The sequence below is a fragment of the Hypanus sabinus genome, chromosome 9 (genome assembly GCF_030144855.1).
Source record: "Hypanus sabinus isolate sHypSab1 chromosome 9, sHypSab1.hap1, whole genome shotgun sequence".
NCBI lineage: Eukaryota > Metazoa > Chordata > Chondrichthyes > Myliobatiformes > Dasyatidae > Hypanus > Hypanus sabinus.
The window spans coordinates 147,187,267-147,211,584 of record NC_082714.1 but is presented as its reverse complement, the minus strand read 5'-3'; the positions used below and the strand labels follow the sequence as shown (position 1 = coordinate 147,211,584).

The following is a 24,318-nucleotide window of genomic DNA, read 5'->3' as shown; positions in this document are numbered from 1 at the left end:
CTTTGGGGTTCTAATGCTTTTCATTCTTTTGGTGTTCTTCACGGATGTCTGTGAAGACAAGTATTTCAGGTTGTACACTGTATACTTTCTCTGATAATAAACAGAGCCATTTGAACTACTTGAAGCATTTTCTGTTCTGAGACAGAATCTGTTTGCTGCTTGGTGGTGCAAATGTTGTAATCTATCAAGTATCAATAAATTCTGGAAAAACTGGAAAAAATTAGAAAGGGATTCAGAGTTTTAAAAACCCTGAACCAAATTCACTTAAGTCCTGTTTAGTGCCACTACCGATAATCGTTAATGTAGACAATTGTCTGATCATTCATTTTAAAACATAACTCCAATGGACAAATAATGCAAAGAAGGCAAATGTAACAGTAATGTCCAATTTGTAACTCCAAACAGAATTCAGTAAATTATTTGTATTTATTGTCAACCTTGTAAGGATGAAACATTTGACAGCAAAATTACTGAAAGTAATCATTTTCTTGTCCATATCAATCATAAACTAATTAGACTTCTGAAATGTGCACAATACTCTAGATAAATGTATAAAAATGCGTGATACAGTCAGTAAATTGAAGATCAATAACATGAGTCAAACTGTGATGTTCAAATCACTTCATTAATGTATTTTCTAAAGCTAATCTCGTTCTTTGCAATTACAGTTCATGTGGTTGGCAATTTGTAATGGTATATAGCAATTAAGTGCCATATTTTGCATAATTAAAAATACATTTCATTCATCTGTAACCTAAGAGAACACTTATTTTAACTCAATATTTTGCTATCATTAAATTTTCAGATTGATAACCACTTCTTTCTGCATGCCCATTAAAATGAAGGGAAAACAGTCTCTCAGGTTTCTGTTTATTAGCACCAGTAATATAATGATGCTGAAATACATCCAAGCTGATAACGCAATGTCTGCCACTGATTTAATGGCTTAATTGGTTTGCACGAATTTCATTTAACTAATAAATATTCTGAATAGACCATTAGACATGAAGTAAGAATCAAAAAAAAGTGATTTTTTAATACAAATAATCAATATGGAGAATGACTCAATTTCTTTTGAGGTATCTTGTGTATTTGTCAATGGATTTTCTACGGCTTAGAGTGATTTCTCCACTGTACCTCAGAGTTCAGCTTGCAAGTTAGCAAATCCACAGTAAACATCGCTTTCCTAGTTTGCTTCCCAGTTTAGCTCTCACATAACAATTGATGAAAACTGTGTTGTTAAATATATTGTATTTACAACAGTGTCTCAGAGGTAAATAGAGCTTTAGTATTTTTTGAATATGCAAAACATTAGCATTGTTATAATAACCTTTCTACAACATATTTTACATGCCAAATGCTGCCAAATCCTATTTTCCCATTAACAATCTGTGAATATTCCCATGTAGAGATTGGAAGCCTTGATTTTGTATATATATTTATAGATTATAGACAAATGAATTCATCTTTTTAATCTGAAAGGCAAAGTACTGTAAAACTTCTAAAAAGGAACTGATGGCACCTTAGTATAACATTAAAATATTCAAAACAAATGTGAAATATGTCCATTGAAAGAACCAGTATTTCAACATAACATACAATAATTTCTGTTCGCACTTTCCCTTTAAATTATTAAGTTATTTAGCCTAACAGGATCAGTTGTTATTACTGATCTAATGAAATTAATTGCACTCACAAGTAGTTTACAAAAAGACAACTTTAAAATGGTTTCGATTTCATTTGTAGTTTTGAGATGAACAGCATACTTTTCACTTGATCGCTTGATGCCGGAGATATTGGAATTAATTGATTTACAAATAAGGCTTGTTCCCAGAGATGGAAATAGAAGTGTGTGCTGGGATATTCAGATAGCATTTCACCAATCAGAAAAACACAATACAAATACCTGGGTTCATGTTATCTCTTTCAGTTCCTTTGGGTATTTGGATTATCCACTCAATGATAGATGCAGAAACGCTGCAAAAACGACTGTAATTTACGCCAGCACCAAAGCACACGAAGAGTCTTGTCTGAGTGGAAAATTAACTCCAGTCTGTGGGATCACAGTGGCTGAGGTATAAGAATAATCTTCGGTTACATATTTCAAGTGTGAAAGACCAGGATTCAAATCTTCACGACTTATCATTGCTGTGGGTGGTGCCTACAGAAATAAGAATCACTGAACTTATTCCAGTTGTATAGTAATACACTATTTACAGTATATTGATATTTTAATCCACTGAATAAAAGCTAGCATTTAAAAATACTGTAAAAGTAAAAAGTGTAACTGTATAAAAATTATTTCAGAATCAAGTTTATTATCATTGACATATGAATTGTTGACACATCATTGTCATTTATTATCATTGACACATGACATGTGAATTGTTGTTCTGACACAGCAGGACAGTGCAAGGCATTAAAAAATTACTGTTACAATAAAATACAGTTTACTGTTAGTGCAAAAGAGAAACAGTGAGGTGGTGTTTGTGGTTTTATCCACTATTCAGAGATCTGATGGCAGAGGGAAGCTGTTCCTGAAACATTCAGTGTGGGTCTTCAATTTCCTGTACCTCCTCCCTGACGGGAGTTAACCATAGGCATGGCCCAGATGATGAAGGTCCTTCCTGGTTTATGAATGTCCATATTATTACACCCCACACATAAAAACTAGTGGCTATGAGGTTGGTAGTATGGATTTGCTGGCTGTTGTGTGGGAACCCCATGGTTATGAACAGTTCACAGGAATGGAATCATATCATAAGCTCAGGAAGACCTGAATTCATTACTCATGGTTCATTATTCCATACAGATTAACTCAAAATCATCAAACTAAGTTAATATTTAAAATAATTGTCCAATAAAAATCCAATGGATTTCCAAATTTATTTTAACTTCTCTGTAATCACTATGTCAGCTGTTTGTCTTAATATTCTAGGGTTATTCAATGGTTTGGTTGCAAGTGAATGATGCTACAAGGCCTTGTTACTTTACCTGAGAAACAGACACCACTGTTTGTCCGGCATATGGAGATGAGGCCAAATCAGATTCAGTTTTGATAGTTGATGCAGTTTCAGAGTTCGATATAGAAGATGGAGAATTAGTTCCTGAAGTTGTACCTGAAAGAGAATAGAACTTGTTAATCATTCAGCTTCTGAACTGTATGACAGATGTCTAAGATAATCTCACTTGATTCTTGGAAACTGAAGCCATTGATAGAAAAGAACTGGCATCTCTACAGTAATGTTACAGAAGACATGATGTGCATCCATTTTACATCAAGTATGGAACTGCTTTTCTCAGTTAATGGTCTTTTTATGCTCATCAATATTGTACACAGCAGAATCTGACAAGTAGCAAAACAATAATTTTTATGTAGTTTAAAGCAGGAATTTCACTATTTTTGCTCTCTTTTGCACTAGTATAATTTTATACATAATCTTAATTTTATGCCGTACTCTGTACCTCTACTGCAAAGCAAAGAACTTCACCACATATGCCAATGATATTAAACCCGATTCTGATTCTGATCCCTCAGCAGGCTGGGACTGCAATGATGTAGCACTCTTTTCAGTACATTACTGAGCTTCAGCAAAGATCTAGCACTTCATAAAACCTCAATAAACAACATTTTGTTTCAGGAAGACAAAGTACTGGTGACAAGGCCAATCTGGAAATATAACATTCAATTAGAATTGTTTAATTATTTTAACCCACTAAACTGTAAGAATAAAAGACTTTCTGGACTGGGAAAGTTTAAAGGATTTAAAACTAAATAATTGGAGCAAGGGATCAAAGGTAGGAAGATTGGTAAATCAAAAAGACAAGGCTAGAGAGAAAGCTATTAACTTGGGAAATGATGAACAGTCTGTAATAGGTAGAGGATCAAGAGTGCAAATCCAACAGCTATTCAGCGGATATAGTTAGCAGATATAAATAATAAGAATAAAACTAAAGGTTCTGAATCTGATTGCCAGAACAGATGATTAGAGAGTGCAAATTAAAATATGACCTAGAGGGCAAAGAGGCCAGAAGTTTAAAGAAAGTATTACTTTTAGGAAGCTAGGAAAAGTGGAGGAGTGGACCTGTTAATGAAGATTTTAGTACAATACAGGGATGCTCTAAATTCAAGAAGTTGGGATATATATTGGGTTGTTTGCTGATGAGTAATAACAAAGGCACAAAATGAAATATGGGAATTGTGTACATGCACCCTGACAGTAACCACTTAGTGGGACAGTGTACAACGTATGAAATAATGGAAGCTTGTTAGAAATTTATAATGGTAATTAATTGAGATTTTAATCCACAATAGATAAATGTAGCTTAGATGAAGAGATCAGAGAAACGTTGGGATAGTTTCTTAGAATAACATATTCTGAAGCTACTGAGGGAATAAATGCTAGTCCTGGCATTATGCAGTAAAGTAGAATTAACTAATAAATTCCTAGTGAAGACATGTCATCATCAATGCTACCGAGAAACAATTTCAGTTTGAGGGAGAGGAAAATGGGACTAAAAACTAGAATTTGAATTAAGGGCAAGCTAAGGTGAAAGGGCAAATTATATTGAGGAGTTTATCAGTTGAGATGCAAGCAAATATTTATGTCCCAGACAATGTTTGCCAGAACTATAAAAGTAGATAGCAAGAGTTTCCGTGATATTTATCTCAGGTGTTTTCCACTGGTCTTGATTATAATGGATACAAGTAACATTGTTGAAAAGGTGCCCTGAATGTTGAAATTGGAGGCAAGAGTGTAGGGGAAATTATAGTCACTTGAGAATAAATTGTTGGAGCTTCTGGCTGACACGTCTTTGGATTCTAATGGACTTTATCCAATTGTATTTAACAGGTAGCTTGTCAGAGACTTGTTGCATTGGTTTGAATTTTTCAAACTTGCCCAGATTTGAAGGTTGGAAAAAAAAGAGATGTCTTTTATTCAAAAGGGGAGATAGAAATCAGACAAATGCAGGTGAGTTTGCTTAATATCTGTCATAGGTAAAATGTTATTGGAAGATATTACTAAAGATTACTACTGGGGCGTTTGCACAACATAATCTAAAGTAGTCTGGTAAAGTCAAAACTGTTTTGTGGAAGGAAAAACTATTGACCAATTTATTGAATTTCTTTGAAGAAGGAACGTGCTAGAGAAAGGGGAACCTGTGGATATACTATACTTGGATTCCGGGAGGTATTTGGTAAGGTTACTGTGAAAAATAAAAGGAGATATAACAATAGCATAGATTGGTTGGTTATTGGAAAAGAGAGCAGAAATAATAAGTCTTTTTCTGGTTGGGACAATGTAATGAATGTTGTGCCATAAGGATTGGTGCTGGAACTTCAGTTTTTGCAATTTGTTATAATGACTTGAAGGCACTGAAGGTAAGGCAGTCATCCTACTGAAACCATAAAAGTAGGTTGGAAATTAAGTTGCAAAAAGGACATAGAGGATACAAAGGATATACAGGCTGTCTCCATGCTATGAAGGAGTTACATTCCTGATACCCGTTCTTGAGTCAGAATGGAACAAAAATAGCGTGTGGGTCTGAATCACAGAGGTGCGTTGGGACAGTAAGCTAGTAAGGGAAGAATGGCTGTCAGCCAAACTCACTGAGCCTCAGTGATTCAGCTCATTACTCCCAGCTCTGTTCAGCCCATGATTATTGCAGCTTAGGTGGGTAAGGAGGTTGAGGCAAGAGAGCACACAGAATTGCCCAATTCCCATTTAACAGAAATTGCCTCCAAACTTTTAGACCATAAGGTAAACTGCAGGAACAGAATTAAGTCACTTGGCCCATCACGTCTGCTTCAGCATTTGATCACAGGTGATTTATTATCCCTCTCAATCCTATTCTCCCGTCCTCTCCCCATAACCTTTGAACCTCCTATTAATCAGGAACCTATCAACTTCCACTTTAACTAGATCCAATGATTTGGCCTGCACAAGCATCTATGTGCAGATTCACCATACTCTGACTAAAGAAATTCCTCCTCAGCTCTGTTCTAAAGCTGTACAGCAGTCTGCAAAATACATCGCCCTCAATTCCACCAGTCTCCCAAATGCTCTTTCATATAAACTGGGCGTCTACACATCAGGTGTTTGCAACGTGGGGAGAACCTGCAGATAAGCTTAATGTGCAGGCAGCAGCCAGGAAAATGCACTAAGATGTGGGAAAATGTGAAGTTACCCTTTTTGGCAGGAATAATAATCTAAAGTAGACTCTTATAAGACTCTTTATCTTGTTATGCTTGTTATTTATTACTATTTATTTATATTTGCATTTGCAGGGTTTCTTGTCCATTGATCCTGTTCATCAAACTGCTCCCTCAATCCGCTTTAAGTCCTCTTGTGGCTTTTCCATGCTAAGGAGCAATTTACACTTACGAATTCACCTTCCAGCACACTCTGGGATGTGAGGGGAACCTCAAACTGTCACAATGAGAAAGTGCAAGAATTACCTGGGCAGTATCCAAAGTCAAGATCAAATCTAGTAGAGCTGAGGGGCACCATATTACCTGCTAATTATGTTATTTATTGTCAGGTACTTGAATACAGAAGTTTTCAGTGATATTGGTGAGTCCACAAATGATATTCTCTATGCAGTCTCCTTATTAGAGGAAGGATGTAAAGATATTGGAAGCAATTTCAGTAAGATTTACTGGACTGGCTGGGTTGACATACAAAGAAAATTGGACAGAAAGGGCTTCCAGCCTCCAAGTTTAGAAGACCCCAGCAGTGTTGATGTGATGAAGATATTTTCTCTTGTAGGAGAGTCTAGAACTAAGGGTCACAGTTTAAAAATAAGAAGCCACATATTTAAAGTTGGAGATGAGAGAAAACTATTTCCTCTCATGTTACTGAACATTTAGTCCAAGAGTGGTGAAAACAGAATCTTTGCATATTTTTATGGAAAAGAGAGATTCCTAAAAGGCAGGAGGCTTTGGGGAGGAGAGAGCTCAGCACTTTGGTAATTCCAATTAGACCAGACATGGAGGAGGGGCTTGAGAGCCTGGGTGGCCTGCACCTGCTCTTAACTTGCAGGTTCATCTGAGCAGTTACATCTTTAGTCTGGAACCCTGAAACTATTTCCAGACTGACAACTAAATATTCCATGAGTTGGAGCACTAATTGCTGGCAAAGAGGAATTGGTAAAGCTGGATAACTTTTGTGACACTGTTATTCTGTAAAAAAGATCTATACAGTTGCCTGGTGCTACAATGCAGCCTGTACCAATCTAGATTTTATCTTCAGGTGGCATGGCATTGCTATAGGATGCTGCCTCTTCTAGCCAGAGGCAATACATGGACAATGATCCATTTGCCCAGTTACTATTGAAGAACATGCTTGAAGGTTAGCACAAGGAATGGAAAACAGTTCAAGTTATTGACAACGATAGCAGGAATATACAAGCACCTGAAGAACCTTTGGATTTGTTAACATTCTTGGGTTTCCTTTTCCTCGTCTGGATGCTTTCCTTCTTCATCGCCAGTGGGCGTGGTACCTGCCGGAAAAAGCACAATAACAATGTGAATCCTGTTTTATACACCAAGTACCTCATAACACATTACATTGTATGCAGTGCAGAAACAAGACTAAACTAATATCACACCCAAATCTATGGTGTTCAGTAGAACCTATTCAATGTTCCCTTCTCAGTTATTCTCTTTCATATCCTGGAGACACTTGTTTTTCTCTTCTGTATCAGTTATATCAACACAGAAAACTCTATGGACACTTCATTCCAAAAATGGTAGATCAAAAAGTGAAAACTGCTTTTAAAATTTAAAAGAAAATTACTCTTAGACTTTCTGAAAATACTGGAAATGTTTGCATGTCAGGCAGCAAGGGGAAACATTTACTGTTTCAGGTCTGGGACACTGTGACAGAATGGGTACAGAAAAAGAACATCAGTTTTACAGTAGGAGAGGAGTGGAGAAGGAATAGGTAGAACAAAGTGAATATCTCTTGTATGGAGAACTCAAATGGGACGTAGGGGCAGATACAAACACGTTATGCCTCCTTATCTGGGTAATGTGTTATAAATGCATACGAGATATGAGATATGTTCAGCAGGTCAGACTAAATGAACAGAATAAGGAAAACTAAGCCAAAATGAAGAGCGGAAATAATCAGTCTGATACTGACAGAAAGAGTGAGCTACCGAAGTTGTTGTATTTGATATTCAGTTTGGAAGACTGCAATGTGGTCAGATTGGAGACAAAGTATTTCTCAAATTTACATGTACCCTTCTCTGTACATTGCTCAATATCATATTTTCTTTAGTAAAGCTGAGGAATTTATTTTTGATAAAGAGATCATGTAAAAGTAAGATGAAATTTTCAATATGTTTACTTGAAGAAAATTACATCATTGGGGTGGGGGGGGGGATTGTGTTGGAAACAGCCCACACCTTGCATTTGCCTCTTGTGGGATTCACCCCAAACAATCAAACTAAACTTTACCACCCATGCTGCTCCCAATCTCCTGGAAGCACTACTGTTGCAGGCATCCCGCAATAGAGTGGTCCGTCAGCAGTGAACAGCCCTCAAGCTGTAGATCCTGAGGCACAGCTCTGAATCCTCCTGTGCCCTCGCAAAAGTTAACATTTTCCCATCCTATTTGAAAGTCTCCAGTGATTTGAAACACTAAAGACTTGAAATACATTAAAATTAAATTTTTATAAGTTAAGAATCTTTTAAAATTTGTATAAATTCATGAATTAAGAAGGAAAAGAACAAAAAGATCAGTCATTCCCATTGCATTGTTCAGTAATTTCTATTTTGAACTTTGATCTCAAATCAATTTTCTTGCCTGATCATCATGACTTTCACTGCTGTCTTGTCTAAAACATGTCTCTATCTCAGACATGAATATGCATCCATGAAATGAATATTTAATTTTTCAATGGAATAATACACCCAGTGGCCACATTCTTAGGGACACCAGTTGACCAGCTCATTAATGCAAATACAGTGGATTCTGGTTAATTGGGTCATCAGTTGCTGGGGACAATTCTTATAGAACAAAATCTAATTGAGAAAATATCAAGGGTTCCCTTCATTTATGTGGGACACTATGCTGCTTAATTGGGACAGGAGACTGTAACAATCTCTAACCAGTGTCAGTCATGAGCGCTTGTGTGGCTGTTAAGACACTACACCGTGCTTGGAGCAGTTTTAAATAGCATTGGTTGTATGTGTTAGTGTTCAAGAAGTGTGATTTTTGTCACTAATAGTTGGCGAGAAGAAGCAGTAAGACAGTTCAGAATGGTTTTGTTCACTGTGGTTTCAAGCATTCAGGCTTGGATATACCAGAAACATCTGGGAGTGAAAATGGAATGATTTCACAACTTCAACAAATTAGAAGTTATGAAGAATTTGTAAGTATCGTCTTGAATATGACAACCAAACTTAAGATTTGGAGGAGGCTATGATTCCAGTGATTGCAAAGGCAGTGCATTGTCTGCACTGTCACGGTCTTGTCCGTTGACTTCTCATTTCTGTTAATTGCCTTTTCCCCATGTTCTACTGGGCTCCGTGATTAGGGCAGCAGATTCTCATCTGAACTGGCAGCATAAAAATTCCAGCTTACCTCTACTCAGTGCAGGACCGTCACCTTAGCCAGAGCGGCAATGTACGTTCTGGGCTGCCAAGAATTCTGGACCATCACTTGAGCCTCTGGGGCTGTGTGGCAATGCTCATTTCGGGCCACCGAGAATAGGGACCATCTTCCGAGCCAAGACATGAATTGTCTGTTGTTGTTGGGTTTTGTCATTTCATATCCAGCTGGCCGTTTGCTGCTCCTCCGAGCCAAGATATGAATTGTCTTTCCGTGTATGGTGTTGTCAGCTCTGTGTCCAAGTCCAAGTCAAAGTTCTGTGTCCTTGTCCAAGTTCCGAGTCCTGGCTCTGTGTCCAGGTCCAGGCTCCATGACCCAGCTCCGGGTCCAGGTTCCTCCAGTTTGTTGTCCAAAGCTCACATCCACGTGAGCTCTAATCCTCGCTCTCTGGTCTTCCTTACAACCATTAGTAAACACATGTCTGTTAACGCTACCTCCGTGTCTGTGTCCTGCACTTGGGTCCGCTTCAGCCGCTCATTGCAACATGCACTAGGAGTCAGCAGTGGTTTTGCTCATTTACAGTCAATCAAAAGAGCACGGCAGTGTACACTGGATGATTCCTCCATCAATTGGAGCTACTACACAGCTTTATAGTACTGTAGTAGTAGTGGTAGTGTTCTAATTTTTTCTGCATTTCATTTAAACTCAGTTAAATGAACTACTCAGGTGGTTTGTCTTTGTGATACCTTTTTAACTATTTCAATGAAATTTTGACTAATTGGTGCAGCCACTTAATTGGGCTAAAATGTACTGGTCCTGCTATGTCCCAATTAACTGGAATCCACCTTATCTAATCAGCCAATCATGAGGCAGCAACTCAATGTATAAAAGCATACACACATGGTCAAGAACTTTATTATTGTTATTCAGACCAAACATCTGAACGGGGAAGAAATGTGAGCTAAGTAACATTGACTGTGGAGTGATTGCTGGAGCCAGACAGCGTGGTTTGATTATATCAGAAAATACTCATCTCCTGGGATTTTCTTGCACAACAGTCTCTAGAGATTTCAGAGAATGGTGCGAATACAAAATACAACGCAGCGAGCTGCAGTTCTATGGGTGGAAGTGCCTTAATAATGAGAGAGGTTGGAGGAGAATGGCCAGACTGGTTCAAGCTGACAGGAAGGCAACAGTAACTCAAATAACCATACATTACGACAGTGGTTTACAGAAGAGTATCTCTGAACGCATATGTTGAACCTTGAAGTAGATGGATTGTAGTGGCAGAAGACCATGAACATACACTCAGTGACTGTTCTTTTATGTATTTGAGGCTGCAAATAAAGTGTCCACTGAGCGAAAGTTTGCTCTTTGAAGTGAGCTGCCCATGCTCATGGTGATCTGCATGGGTATGGACTTATTTCCCCTGAGTCTGTATACTTTGTCATGCCGCCCAGAGCCTTTCTGATTCAAAATTGCCAGATATTCCGGGGCTGCAGGAACTTGTATAACATAATGGCCACCCAAAATGAGCAGAAATAAACTCCCATACTCTGAAGCTTAGTCAGCTGTCAGCAAAAGAAAATGTTTTTGACTATCACTAAACTTCAAAAGCACTTAAAAAAGTAACAAAGTTTAAAAACATTTTCTTACTACATGGATTTTTGTAAATGCAAGCTATTAAAATAGTAAATCATCATGTACCTCATGAATTTCCTTTACATTGAAATCGGCAGACTCACATTTTTGTAGGGTCTAACTGGTACAGATTTGGTGGGCATATTTCCCGATTAATATATTGGGAAAAATTGGCAGCAGGTTTGCATTCCACTGCTAAATTCCATCAAGTGTCCCACTTCAAAGCCCAAACAGAGAATTCCAACTTCAAAATAAATTTATTATCAAAGTTCTTATAAGACACCTTACGATTCATTCAACTATCACTAAAGAACAGCCAGCAAGCTATTAAGTTCTGTGTTTCTGTAAGAACCCTGAGCTTTGTTGCTTTAATACTGAAATACCAACAGATCAGAATAAAACTACTGTAATCTCCCAGCATCTCCCAGCTCCATGGACTTAACCACACTTGAAACAGATTGTTAACTCCACATAAAAAGGCTTAGATAAAACCATAAGACTTAAGAGTTGAGTTCAGCCCATCGAGTCTGCTCTGCCATTTCATCATGACTGATCCCAGATCCCATTCAACCCTATACAACAGCCTTCTCACCATATCCTTTGATGCCCTGACCGATCAAGAAATGATCAACTTCCGCCTTAAATATACCCACAGACTTTGCTTTCATCACAATCTGAGGCAGAGCATTCCACAGATTCACAACTCTCTGGAAAAAAAAATTCCTCCTGTTCTAAAAGGTCACTCCTCAATTTTGAGGGTGTACCCTCTAGTTCTGGATACCCCACCACTGGAAACATCCTCTCTATATCCACCCTATTTAGTCCTTTCAACATTCAGTAGGTTTCAATGAGAACTCCCACATTCTTCTAAATTCCAGTGAGTACAGGCCCAAAGCTGCCAAACGCTCCTCATATGTCAACCCCTACATTCCCAGGATCAACCTCATGAACTTCCTTTGGACTCTCTCCAATGATGACATTGTGTAATAAATTTACATCAAAACTTTTCTGTAGTTTCAATCATGACAGCAATATAGAAGTGGACCTGAAGCAGTAAAGACTTTTGCTGGAGTTCAGTCATTTTGGCTAGAGGTGGATGGGAAGTTCATTGGTTAAAATCTCATGATTTTGTCATCTGTCTATGTAGTTACTTACAGATACAGCACAATATCAGGCCCTTCTGTCCCAACAAGCTCGCACTGATGAACCACATCCATGTAGGCAAATAACCAGCTGACCCATACATCTTTAGAATGTGGGAAGAAACTGGAGCACCCAGAGGAATCACGGGGTGGACGTACAAGCTTCTCACCAGCAGCAGTGGAATTGAACCCGGGTCGTTGGCACTGTAAGGCATCACATCAGCTAATATGCTACTATGTCTCCCAACTCAGACTGCTGGTCTTCTAACCATTATATTTTACCAATGCATAGAGTCCAGGGCATCTTTGGTATGGTGCACCAAAACCTTGCCTATTCACTCTTTCATCAATAAATCCAAGGCATTTTGTGAAGAGGTTCAAGCTAATATGCAATTTTTCTCTGTTGTAAATGTACTGGGAATAAATTGGGGTTTGCAGACTGTGTTGCTTAACAGCAGTGCCTTACATTCTACATTCTAAAATAATCTATTACTTGATGCATTCTAAAGGACTATGTTATAATGTTTATTTCTTTGGCTTCTGCTTTTGAACCTTCAAGGAGAATTAACTTCTTGTGGTCTTGCTGCATTTTTCAGCTTTCTGGAAAATGTCAAGCCCTGACCATTCATTCCCTTCTACACCAATGCACTGTGGAGTTGTGTTCACCTTTTACATAAAAATAAAATACTCTTCAGCACTTCCCAAATCCACCACATTCAGATGAGAGAGGAGGATTGCATGTAGATGGAGGAATCAGTGCATGATAATTTCCTACCTAGGTCACACACTAACCCTCGCCTCTATCATCACTAGAGTTTAAGTCGCTACCCAACAATAATGTGGAAGAACCATCACAAGGAATGCAGTATGAGGTCTGAGTTACCTACTCAAGTACAGTTAAGAATGGGAAATAAATGCTGACCTTGCTAGTGAAACCTACATTCTATACAAAAGCACTAAATAAATTCTGATATTCTTAGTATTCCCTGGGCTATGGTAGCATTATTGAAGGGGGAGACTATTGAAATTTACTTCCACATCATCTGTCCATTTCCTCCCAATGATTTTTTAAGTTATAGCTTTGCTTTTTCCTATTAGCAAATGACTTAAACAAAAATTCCCCATGGATTCTTGTTCTGCTATTCTTACTGAGTTTATTTGAACAGTTCTCAAAACAGTCTGTCTAACCTTCCCATTTTACTTGGCACACTTAACTTAAAAAGCTATCCCATAATCCTTAAATCCTGTCCTTGACCTTGTTGCTCCAGATTCCAGCATCTGCAGTCTCTTGCGTCTCCTTGACTAAAGTAGTTCCCTGGGTCCAAACCTTCCCGAGCTGTTAAAGTTGCTAAGCCCTTCCTGTCATCATATTTCCTCTCCAAAGGTTCAGCAGACAAACACTCCCCCTTCTGAGTTCATGTGTCCACTGTTCCATTCTCTTGCTCTCCCACTTTATTTTAATAATTTTATTTTAACTATTCTTTTAATATGAATGTCAACCTGTCAGTTGTAAGTTAAGTGGTAGCCGAAACATGAGAAAATCTGCAGATGCTGGAAATCAAAAACAACACACACAAAATACTGGAGGCCAGGCAGCATCAATGGAAATGAGTAAACTGTTGATGTTTCAAGCCAAGGCCTTTTCTCAGTTTCGGTCTCAGATCCTGATGAAGGGTCTCTGCCCGAAACGTTGCTTGTTTACTCTTTTCCATAGATGCTGCCTCGCCTACTGAGTCCCTCCAGCATTGTGTGCATTGCTTTAGTTCAGTGGTATCATTCATTTTGCTTTTAAGCCACAGGCCTTTCTTTCACCTTCATTATCTCCAAACACTGAAAACACACTTTTATTAATCAATTTTCCCAAATCTTCTTGCTGCTCTGTTATTAAAATCAGATTAATTCATAATCCATGGCTTTCCACCTAATCTCCCGTGTTTATTACATATAAAGGCCACTCATTTTATTGGGTCCATGGTAGATCCCACAGAACAATCCTGTCAATCCTATTCGCCTGTAGAAAATTAACCCTTCCATACCAGAGTGCAGTTTTGCTCTTTTGTCACTTACCACACTAAGAAGGAATTTCCAGTAGCTAATTAACTAAACAGGTAGTCTCAGTTACACTTTATCACCTCTCAGTTCACTGACAAACATGGATTTTTTGATATTAACTCTCATTGGTTCGTTTTATCATTTGTAAATTTTGGATATCTTAAAAATGTTATTTTCCAAATCAATAGCAATTCTCTAATTAATGAAAATTAAAACTAGCATGTTCTTCTGCAATTCTCATACAGTAAAATGCAGTCTTAAGCACGTATATATAGCTAGGGTGCCTAAGACTTTTGCATGGTACTCTATTTGTCAATGTGGAACAAACAGCAAGTTCGTAAATCTGAAGGAAATTAAGGATGTTGGGAATACTGCAGGAGAAGTGTGGGATGGGTGCAGAGAAGGAGCGCAGGGGCAAGGGGAGGCATGGATACAGCCACACCCTGCCCTGAAACACCAGGCAAGGTCCCTTGATCCCAGATAGTTATTTTATTGAACATTACAGAATATCTTACAGAGACCTATATCAGAATCAGGTTTATCATCACTTATCATCATTATTTTTTTCTATGGCAGCAGCTTAGTGCAATACATAAAATTACTGCAGTACTATGCAAAAGTCTGAGGTACCCTAGCTATATTATATATATATTTATGTGTGTGTGTGTGTGTGTGTGTGTGTGTGTGTGTGTGTGTGTACCTGAGACTTTTGCACAGTACCATATCTCTCTGTTTTGTCTACAATTAGCCACACATTGACCCACACTAATGCACCTCTGCTATGATCTATGATACAAGGTCAATGAATCTGTCTATAATGTGGAAAAGTGCATATCTTCAAAATATTAAATTTCACTGAAACTGAACTTAAAAAGACTTGTTAAGACTGAAAAGCACCTTATTCAAAAATTTAAGTAGCCGTCACAGAATCAAACATGGCTGTAAACAATGTTAGTTCACAATCTGGTTTAAACTTGTTGATTATAAACATGAGTTTAAGTGGTTCTCTGACGCTGCAGATTTGCTTATGGTTTGCAAACAACTCTGAGATAACTTTGTACCTGAAAGCTACAGAACCTAAAGAACAAAGTTCATTTATTAAATTGCCACATGATCAAATGGATTCAGTGACAGGTGTATGGTTTTGAATTTACTTGTGTAATATCTTGTATTGCTTAATTATGAATTATAATTATTTATTGATTATTTCAATCAGGACATTGAGGGTAGGCGGTCAATTGATTTAATTCACAGTTAATCTGATAATTATGCTCTGGTAATAATTTCTCTCAATTACGGAAAAAAATTCATCCAGCCATTTTAAATTTTGTTTGAAAATTTGCATAAACTCTCATTTTATTACTGAATAAGAGTTGGTAAATATTCAAACCTTAGAAATTCTGTCATAAACCTTATATTTTGCCCTTTTTGAAAAGTTCACAGATCTATTAAATTTTAATTGTTGAAATAATAAAAGTATTACCCCATGAAGTTTCATGTAGAGTCCACAAGCATTACACACTGGTTCTCCTTCAGCGTTTCTTCTCCACAGGGTTGTGGTAGAGGTGTGGCAGTTGGTACAACACAAGCCGGCACGTCTGGAAGAAGACTGTAAAACACAATTTTCGGAGCAATTTTCAATAATGTAATAATCCACAATGTTACTTTGATTTACTTTTAAAAAAAATTATACTTCTAAAATGACAACATAACTGGAATTTACAGAAGTATTTTATTGATTGGTAGTAAGATTATAATTTTATTTTTCTCATTGTGTTATTGTCCTTTATTCCACTTTGAGAAAATAACTTTCTGAAGTGTGCTTGTACACACAAGAAGGAATCAAGTATCATAATGCACCACAAGCTTAAATTAAGTAGTCTAAGAAAGGGAAGCCTAACTACAACTCTGTGTGTTGTTTTCAAACCGAGATAAAGGACCAAGGTTCCTCTCATACTTATTGAAATGCACAAGGCTAAAATAATTTATATCGTCAAGGCCTAAGTAGTTTATTCAGAATGGGGGAATGGGCCTCTGAAGGATGCCTCTTCACAACACTGACCTTGTCAAGGAAGTTGTTGACCCCCAACATTGTGATGTAGTGTTGTTATTTAAGACATAAAAATTATGAGTGTGTTTTGCAGGCTTTGCAACTTGAATGGTGTTTAAGGACAGAATGTTAAATATAATTTAAGTAACAGAGCTTAGGTTGCATTGAGTCTAAAAAGGAACTAATTAAAGCTGCAATACCTGTGGTTGCTTGGTTTTGGACGAGTTAGTGGCACCACCACACTGCCCCTCACTCCAGTCTTTAGTTACCAATTTCTTGTCAGACTTCAGAACTAAAATCAATGAAACCCTGATCTTTCTCCTGATCTACAGCAGTCTGACCCATCAGTAAATTCATTGCAATGGTGAAAGGAAGGAGAAAGTCTTATTTTTAACAGAAAGATGATCTGTTGAAACAACCACAGAAATTCAGTGCTTAATATTTTTTGCAGGCTGTCCTTTTTTGAACTGTAAGTGGTTCCACAGATTATTCAACAGAGAATCATGAGATTTAGAAGAGATGTATGAGCAGGTCTTCCAAGATGTTCCGCACTGGTTGTAAGGTATTTTTAAACAAATGAATCAGGATCAACAAACTGCTTACCAATCTCCTCTGTGGTTTAATGAGTGGTCGGTTCATCCCGTTCATCTTGTGATACAAGCCACAGGCATTGCAGAGATAATGGCCCGTCCCATCCCGTCTCCAGAGTGGAGTGGACATGGACCCACAATTCACACACTCCCGGCCCTCAGGGAACTCTTCCAACATTTCTATTTCATCAAATAAAAGGGAAAGGAGAAATCAGTGACATCTGGTTTGTATAATGCAGAGATTTGCGACTGTCAGAGAAGTGCATCCTGTTAAAAACGCGTTCTAAAAGAAATAAAATTTAAAAAATGGCTCCACAGCTAATAAATTATATTATTTATTACCCTGCTTGGTCCTGGAGTATGTTATCTTATATTCACTTAAACTAATGTGCTTTCCCATGTATCAAACTGGGTGCAGTTCCACAATATTAGCAAAGAAAAATAACATTTAAATCAACCCCACTTGGTTTCTAGGGTATTATTGAATTCCACTCATTGATACATTGCAACAAACGGGTTGCAATATTTCCCACTTTAATAATACTAATTATAAATTTCAATTATCACCATTCATGTCTGTTTTGTGTAACAGTGGAAATAATTGATGGAAATATCTTGCAAAAATTGATTAATTTTTCCAATGTTTCAACAAATTAAATGTCAATAAGGAAGATTTACAGTTGATCAAGAAAATTGGGATAGGGTGTGTTCACATAGACAAAAGTTGCCCCTCAACATATTCATTCAAACTATCAGTATTCCTTACAACATTGCTTTTTCATTGCATTAATATTAAAATGGAAGCCAGTTAAGAGATTTCTAGATTAAAATGATGCAAGGAGATTTCAGAATACAGTATATCAGGAAATTTTAGATCGTGTAAAGTACAACTAGTCATTCCCTTGTTCAGAAAAAAAACAACCAACATTTGATCAGAGTCTAGTATTCTCTTCCAGTTAGCAGCTGTAATGATAGTCGTCAGTGAACTGTACTTTACAGACCATTTTCCAAATAAATGCACGTAACATCCTCAACATTTCTAAAAACATACGTGTACTTCAGTAATAACTTAAAATATCACTGTAAGGAAGATGAGCATCTGATAGCGGCACTAATATTGTGTAACCAAAACTGATCTGACAATCCAAGTTATTTCTCTGTTGCAGGGGCAATTCTGGAACTAATAAATTTTATTGTGATAAAAAAGTGGCACCCAAACGCGCCTGGGACTGTACTATTATTTGTGCTCTGTAAAGTATGTTCCACTAGAAGGCACAAATCATTTCAAAGGAGGGAAAAAGACGATTAAACTGTAGGGTTTTTTTTATGAGGGTTGGTGATAGAAATCATAATGCCTTGCCAAACTTTCCCGTTTTTCATCAAAGTGTTTTTGGATGTTGACTAGTGGCGACAAGGAGACTGGCTCCGAAGACTGATGGAATGCTCATTTGTGTTACAGAACGCTCTGTGATCCACTACTCGATTTATCAATCACACCTATTGCACTCGGCTGACAAATGACAGCCCGTGGACGGAAAACAGGTCAACATTCTGGGTTTATTCCTGCAGATGTCAAAACGTGCTGTAAACAAATACCTTTCTTATATAAAGGAGTTAAATATACCCTTAAAAATCCAGATTCGTTAGTTGTTGAAAGAAAACTATCTACTCAGACGAAACCAATAACTCCTATCCTACACTTCAGTTCTGTACTACACGACGTTTCTACCATGGCGACTATGCGCGCGATTGCAGACTCTACTCTAGCCTACTGAGATCTATTTAGCTGTAGATTTAGAAAACTGAATGTGGGCAGCGAACTTAATTGAGTTCGGGTGGCAAATGTTGAAAGTTAATATATAGTTGCGATAATAGTTTACAGGAAGTCCGAAAATTGTTAACGAAAGAAATATTTAAAAAAAGTATGATGGCAGATTGAAATGAATATCGTAATATATTTATAAAGAAAAACGCATTTGAATAATCAGCTGACGTTTTAAAAACATTCTCCTTAATATATTTTGGATTCGCGAAACCGGCAAAAGTAGCGTTTTTTTCTTTCGATGTGAAACACCCTTAATCTAAATTTTTGTGATAAATATTATCACTGTGTATTTATCACTTAAATTAATATCGAATTATGTAAAGATTTTTAAAAAAGTATCTATATTCTGATATCACTTCTCCACGGGCTGTTAAAATTTAGAAAATATACATTTGCAATCATTCCTATTAATTCCAACCTATGACACTTAAAAGTAGACGTTGAGTATTACAGGTAATGAAGTGCGTTTGATACTTGGGATGGTTGATCAAGTTTCACTGTCTCTCTATCTTCATCTTTGGTAAATAAGAGACGTATTTGTAGATTGTTTTGGAGATTGTGCCAGAGGACTTATAGACTTTTTAAAGAGACTGCACTGAGCTAATGTGATCCATTGAAGTGCCTAATAGGCTTACAAGCCATAAATTTCGTAAGTTACTTTAAACATCTTCAAAACTGTTAGTGTTAGAAAATGACTCTAAGAGTATTGTCGAGACCCAGATTCAGGCGATCTACATTGCTTAATGCTATCGGACAATGACATAAATTACAGCCCTGCATTTACTAGACTGAATATTTGCAGAGATAAACACACTTCAGTGTAATAGGTTTGTCGGCAGCCAATCAAACCAAACTAGTCTTGGGTATTTTTATTATTTCAGAACTCATTTTTTTTTTGTTTCAAAACTGGATTTCCAGACTCCGAATAAAATGAGGTATTGTCATGTTTAACTTAGCCATAATAAAGGCATCTCCGGGTCTAGTGTTGATTCATTTCTATGCACTGGATAGAAAAGCGGCCTTGAAACCCTCGCATTTCCAGAAAGATAATTGCAATATTTACTACTTAGGACTAAATGCCACGGTTTTATTTTATTGTGTCACACATAGCAACATCTCGGCCAATGTGAAAAATTAAAGGAAATGGCATCAGCAGTTTTCTGTTGGAAGAGATGGTACCAATAAGGATGTGGATTATTTAAATGTTCTTTTTTCCGTTGTTTTCACTGTACAATCTTGATTAGTTCGTGTTCATGAAAGTTGTAAAAATACGATCGGATAAGTATAGAGTATAGCTAACTTTTGGGGTTCAAAGCGAACTGGACCACAGCCTCCCCCGAGGGTTGCCCTAAAACCGCCGGAAAGACACAGAACATACACCTTTTCCTTTATGAAGACGCAGAAGTCGGCTGACGCAAAAGATGTTGAAAAGGCCGGAGTCAAACAGATGTTTAAGTTTGTAAACAAAGTAAAAGTAAATTTAAAGTTGAAAGTAATTTTTTATATCAAAGTGCATAGACGTCATCCTATATAACTCTAAGATCCGCTTTCTTGAACTCAAGACATGAAAATAAATTCTACAAAAACACATTTCATGGAACTCAAAAAATATATCGGAGAGAATGTTGCTAAATGGACAGACAGTTACTATGATTCTATGCCGTGTCTCAATGCCCAGCAGAATATTTTGTTGTTACAATTTATATTTGGATGTAAGTATCGCAATTTTTAAAAGCGAATAATTGGTTCCAAATTTTAGCGTCCCTGTGACTCGCTATTATTTGATATTAGTACAGTTAGAACATGAATGTGCGGCGATGATTTAATTCGCATGCTTTGTTCAAGGACCAACTTCAGCAGGCAACAGAGAACAGCTGAATATAATTATAATTTCCAAAAAAGTATAACAGTAATTAATCTAAAAATAAATCAGTAATATTTATTATTTTATTACAGATAATTTATCAACTAAAAGAGTAATACATAATCTAATTTCAGCTAAGATAGTTACGTTTCAAGGATTTAAGTTTTTGACTAATTTTTGCCAATCTTATGCATACAAGATATTCGCTGAGAGCCGGTCCGATTTGGCTACGTGAAATTAAGTCCTACACAGCGAACAGCTTTAGAATGACTTATTTACAGATGTCAGTGCGCTATAGTTTCGGATGAATAATACGGTGTGGAAGCAATTGCTTACCCGCATCGCAACACTCGGGACTACACTCTGCTTAAAACGGGTGAAAAGGTGGCCCCATTTTTAAAACAAATGACAGTCGAAGGGTGTGATAAATCAAACACTGACTGTAATTTCAAGCTATTAGGTACACAGTTGCCCCGAGGTCATCCAGAGATCTCTAAACCTCCGCCGTTCTCCATATTTACCATATTCATCATAAGCTTGGACTGAACGCCACTTCTCGTCACCCGTCAAGCAGCAACAGTTAAAATCTGAATATTACGTTTCAGTTACGATTCAGAAACATCGGCTTTTATTGAAAGATGATTGCTAGTTTTTATTATTATAAATTAAATTAGTAAATAATAACAATCGTAACTTTCCACTTGCGGATTAAATGTCAAACAGCAACAGCTGAGATCGGAAAACCACGTTTCCATTATTATTTATAAAACTCCACTTTTATTGGAAGAAAATTGCTATTATTTATTATTATTTTGGTGGGTAAGGGCTATAGAGTGTCCAGTGGCTATCAGCTCCGAATGTTCGTCCCAATATTTCAGTGGTTAAAAAAGGCCCTCAAAGGTGTATTGGAAATATAAACCTTTTTCTGCTGACGGAGGGAGTACAACATTTCTACTTGTTTTCGAGTGGTTGATCAGGACCCTCCAAGTTCTTATGTTGCACTTGAAGAATTTCAGTGACTTACCCAGACTGGATCTCCTTCCAGACATGGAAACTTGTCTTGCCTGAAGGCTATGGATCATGGAACTCTCGAAGGGTCCAGGTGGCCAGGCAGAAGTCATCTCTGGCCCCACGTAGGTAGGGTACGGGCTGGAATACGTTCCGTTCACCGACCTGACCAGGGCATTTCCGTACTGCTCCCTGCCGCTGGCGCTGATGACCAGGGGATTAGTGTACGCCGCGTCTCTCCCTGCGCCGTGGCTCATGGGGGGACTGTGAGAATAGGAGAAGGTCGTCGAAGGGTGTGGGCTGCTGGGGTTGAATCCAGAGCTTTCGGTCGCCGGCTGAGGCCAACCCGTGTGGTTGCTCAGGTGATGACTCTGGTGGGCCGATTCACAGTTCTGGAGGTACGGTATGCTGGGTAACATGGACGGGACCCGAGTTGTCGGCACATACACGGGTGAACCCGCCGAAGAATGCATAAAATTGCCGGAAGCCTCGTGAGGGTAGGTCGGCTGTCCATGATTCGCAGCTAGCGCCAGACTTTGGTACATCTTCTAACCGAGTTAAGGCCTTGATGCGTCGCCGAAACGAATGCTCACTTCAAATTGTTTCAGCTCCAAATGCACTCAGATTGTCTTCACTTTGAAATCAGTTCATTGCTAATTTCGTAAAGAGGAGCCCCTCAAAACGAAGGTGACCGCGGGAAACCTTTAATTCTCCTCTATCCTCGCTCTGGTCTCAGTAAGTACGTCACCTGAAACAAATAGATCACAGTTACAAATTACCCAGACAACAATCTCCAATGTAATACCCGCAGCCAGTTTCATGCCATCCATAAAGTGAAGTACCTGTCCAAAGTGACAACTTCCGTATAACGTGAACAACTATGTTAACATTTTCAAATCGGGACATCGAGCTTTAATAAATATATGAGCGCAGCCGTTCATCTGAATTAAGACTTCCGGAGTTGTAGGGTATCTTCTGCGCTTCCGTATGAAGCATTTCGTGCAATAAGAAAATATTTCACGGTCTGTTCTAACTAAGTGCTTTGGTTCGGTCCAGTTGATCAAGATTGGCCATTTCAGAACTTATCTGACAAAAACTCAAATTCACGCAATTTATCGCATTTGATATTTCTCTAATTATTCAATCAATAGAATATCAATTACGTATAAGTTCAGCCAGAGTCGCGGAAACACTTAAATAGTATATATCGAGAGAGAGTCGGGAGACTTAATAGAATGCTTGTACCTTCATCCCGGGGCGCCCTATAAAACTTTCTAGCTTGGGGTTAAGTTGTTATTATCTATGACCACACAAATCACAGAGAAAAAAATCGATAACTGTGCTACTCTAAAGTAATGGCAATTTAGTTAAGGTTTTACATGGCATCCTCTATCTATGCGATAAGGTAACCTGACAGATAAGGGGGAAAAAAACTCCAGCCGGCAGATTCATTGGCTGGGGGGGGGGGGGGGAGATTACCTTTAACAGAATACTTACGATCGAATCCAAAGCAGCCGGCCGTTGGACTGAGTGGAAAAATTAAAATAACCGAGAATTCTCTTCTTCCCTTCTTTAACGTTGTTGTACCAGTATCCAAGATTGCAAGGTGGAGATTGCAATTTGTCAGTACGACCTGAGCGGCGAGAGAACTGTTGCGCGGGGAGCTTCTGATACCGACTGACCTGTCTCCTATCTTGATTGGTGACTTGTTTCAGAAAGCTGCCTGTGTTTTTCTCCGCTCCGACCCTGCCAATTCACTGAGCTAATTGTAGCTCTGGGATCACGTGACGCAGGCCCTCCTCCTCCTCCTCCTCCTCCTCCTCCTCCTCCACCACCACTGTATTTACATAGCAGAACACTTCTTAAAGAGACAGGGAACCCATTCGTTTGGCGTCATAATCCAATTTGAAGAGCGCTAACAATGTGAAATCAGATTACACGGATTCCTATTCAAGCATCAACTTAATACTTGATTTTGAAAAAGGAACAAAATGACAAAATAGCAATAGTAAAGTGAAGGAACTGTTTCTGAAAATATATTGCACGAGTCAGATATTCTCGATTCACTCCATGAGGTCTATAGAACAGGGAAATGCCTAAATAAAAAAAGGGAACACGGTAATTCTAATATGAACTATTAAGACAATAACTGACAAGTTTAACGTTAATAAGAGAATTCTGATTTCTACGGACCCCGTTCTGACATCTTTGTGTTTATGGGCTTTGCTTCCTTACTGAACGCTGTCAAGAAGTCTGTTTCTATGTTCTAGAGCAGAACATAAAGTGTGGAATCCATCTATAACCTTGTGACGCGCATGTCTGAAAGCAGCGCTTGTTTAATATTAATTATCAATTTCCAACTCACATCAGATTTGAATATTAAGTCTCAAGTTATGCAAACTGCGAAAGTGCGTTAACAAAACAGCGAGCACGCCCCGTGACCGACAATGACAGGACGCCGCGTTTAACAGCCCTTGGAGTTTACATTTAAATTTTCAGTTAGTCTATCTACTGCTCCCGCTCCAAAGTGCTGAACTCACATGCTAACCTCACCGCAGTGAGAGATTATTTCAAACAGTTTGAATA

At 38.0% G+C, this 24,318-nt stretch overlaps 1 protein-coding gene across 1 annotated transcript; it reads right to left on the bottom strand.

The window, feature by feature from the left end:
- Positions 1-430: 430 nt before the first annotated feature.
- On the bottom strand, positions 431-23,395 carry gata5 (GATA binding protein 5). The gene is made up of 7 exons (XM_059978775.1): positions 23,230-23,395; positions 21,749-22,480; positions 17,049-17,215; positions 15,879-16,004; positions 7,416-7,503; positions 2,995-3,119; positions 431-2,161 (listed from the first exon to the last, which is right to left on the bottom strand). Exons 2-7 carry the CDS (start codon positions 22,275-22,277, stop codon positions 1,997-1,999), a joined length of 1,200 nt encoding a protein of 399 aa, XP_059834758.1. The 5' UTR covers positions 22,278-22,480; positions 23,230-23,395; the 3' UTR covers positions 431-1,996.
- Positions 23,396-24,318: the final 923 nt, after the last annotated feature.

Bases quoted from the DNA above. Each gene is read 5' to 3' on its own strand.
- gata5 (XM_059978775.1), bottom strand. From the start codon at position 22,277: ATGTACCAAAGTCTGGCGCTAGCTGCGAATCATGGACAGCCGACCTAC. The intron at 16,005-17,048 runs GTAAGCAGTTTG...TGTGTTTTACAG, and splicing joins TTAAACCACAGAGGAGATTG to TCTTCTTCCAGACGTGCCGG. The intron at 7,504-15,878 runs GTAATACTTTTA...TTTTTCCGGCAG, and splicing joins TCTACATGAAACTTCATGGG to GTACCACGCCCACTGGCGAT.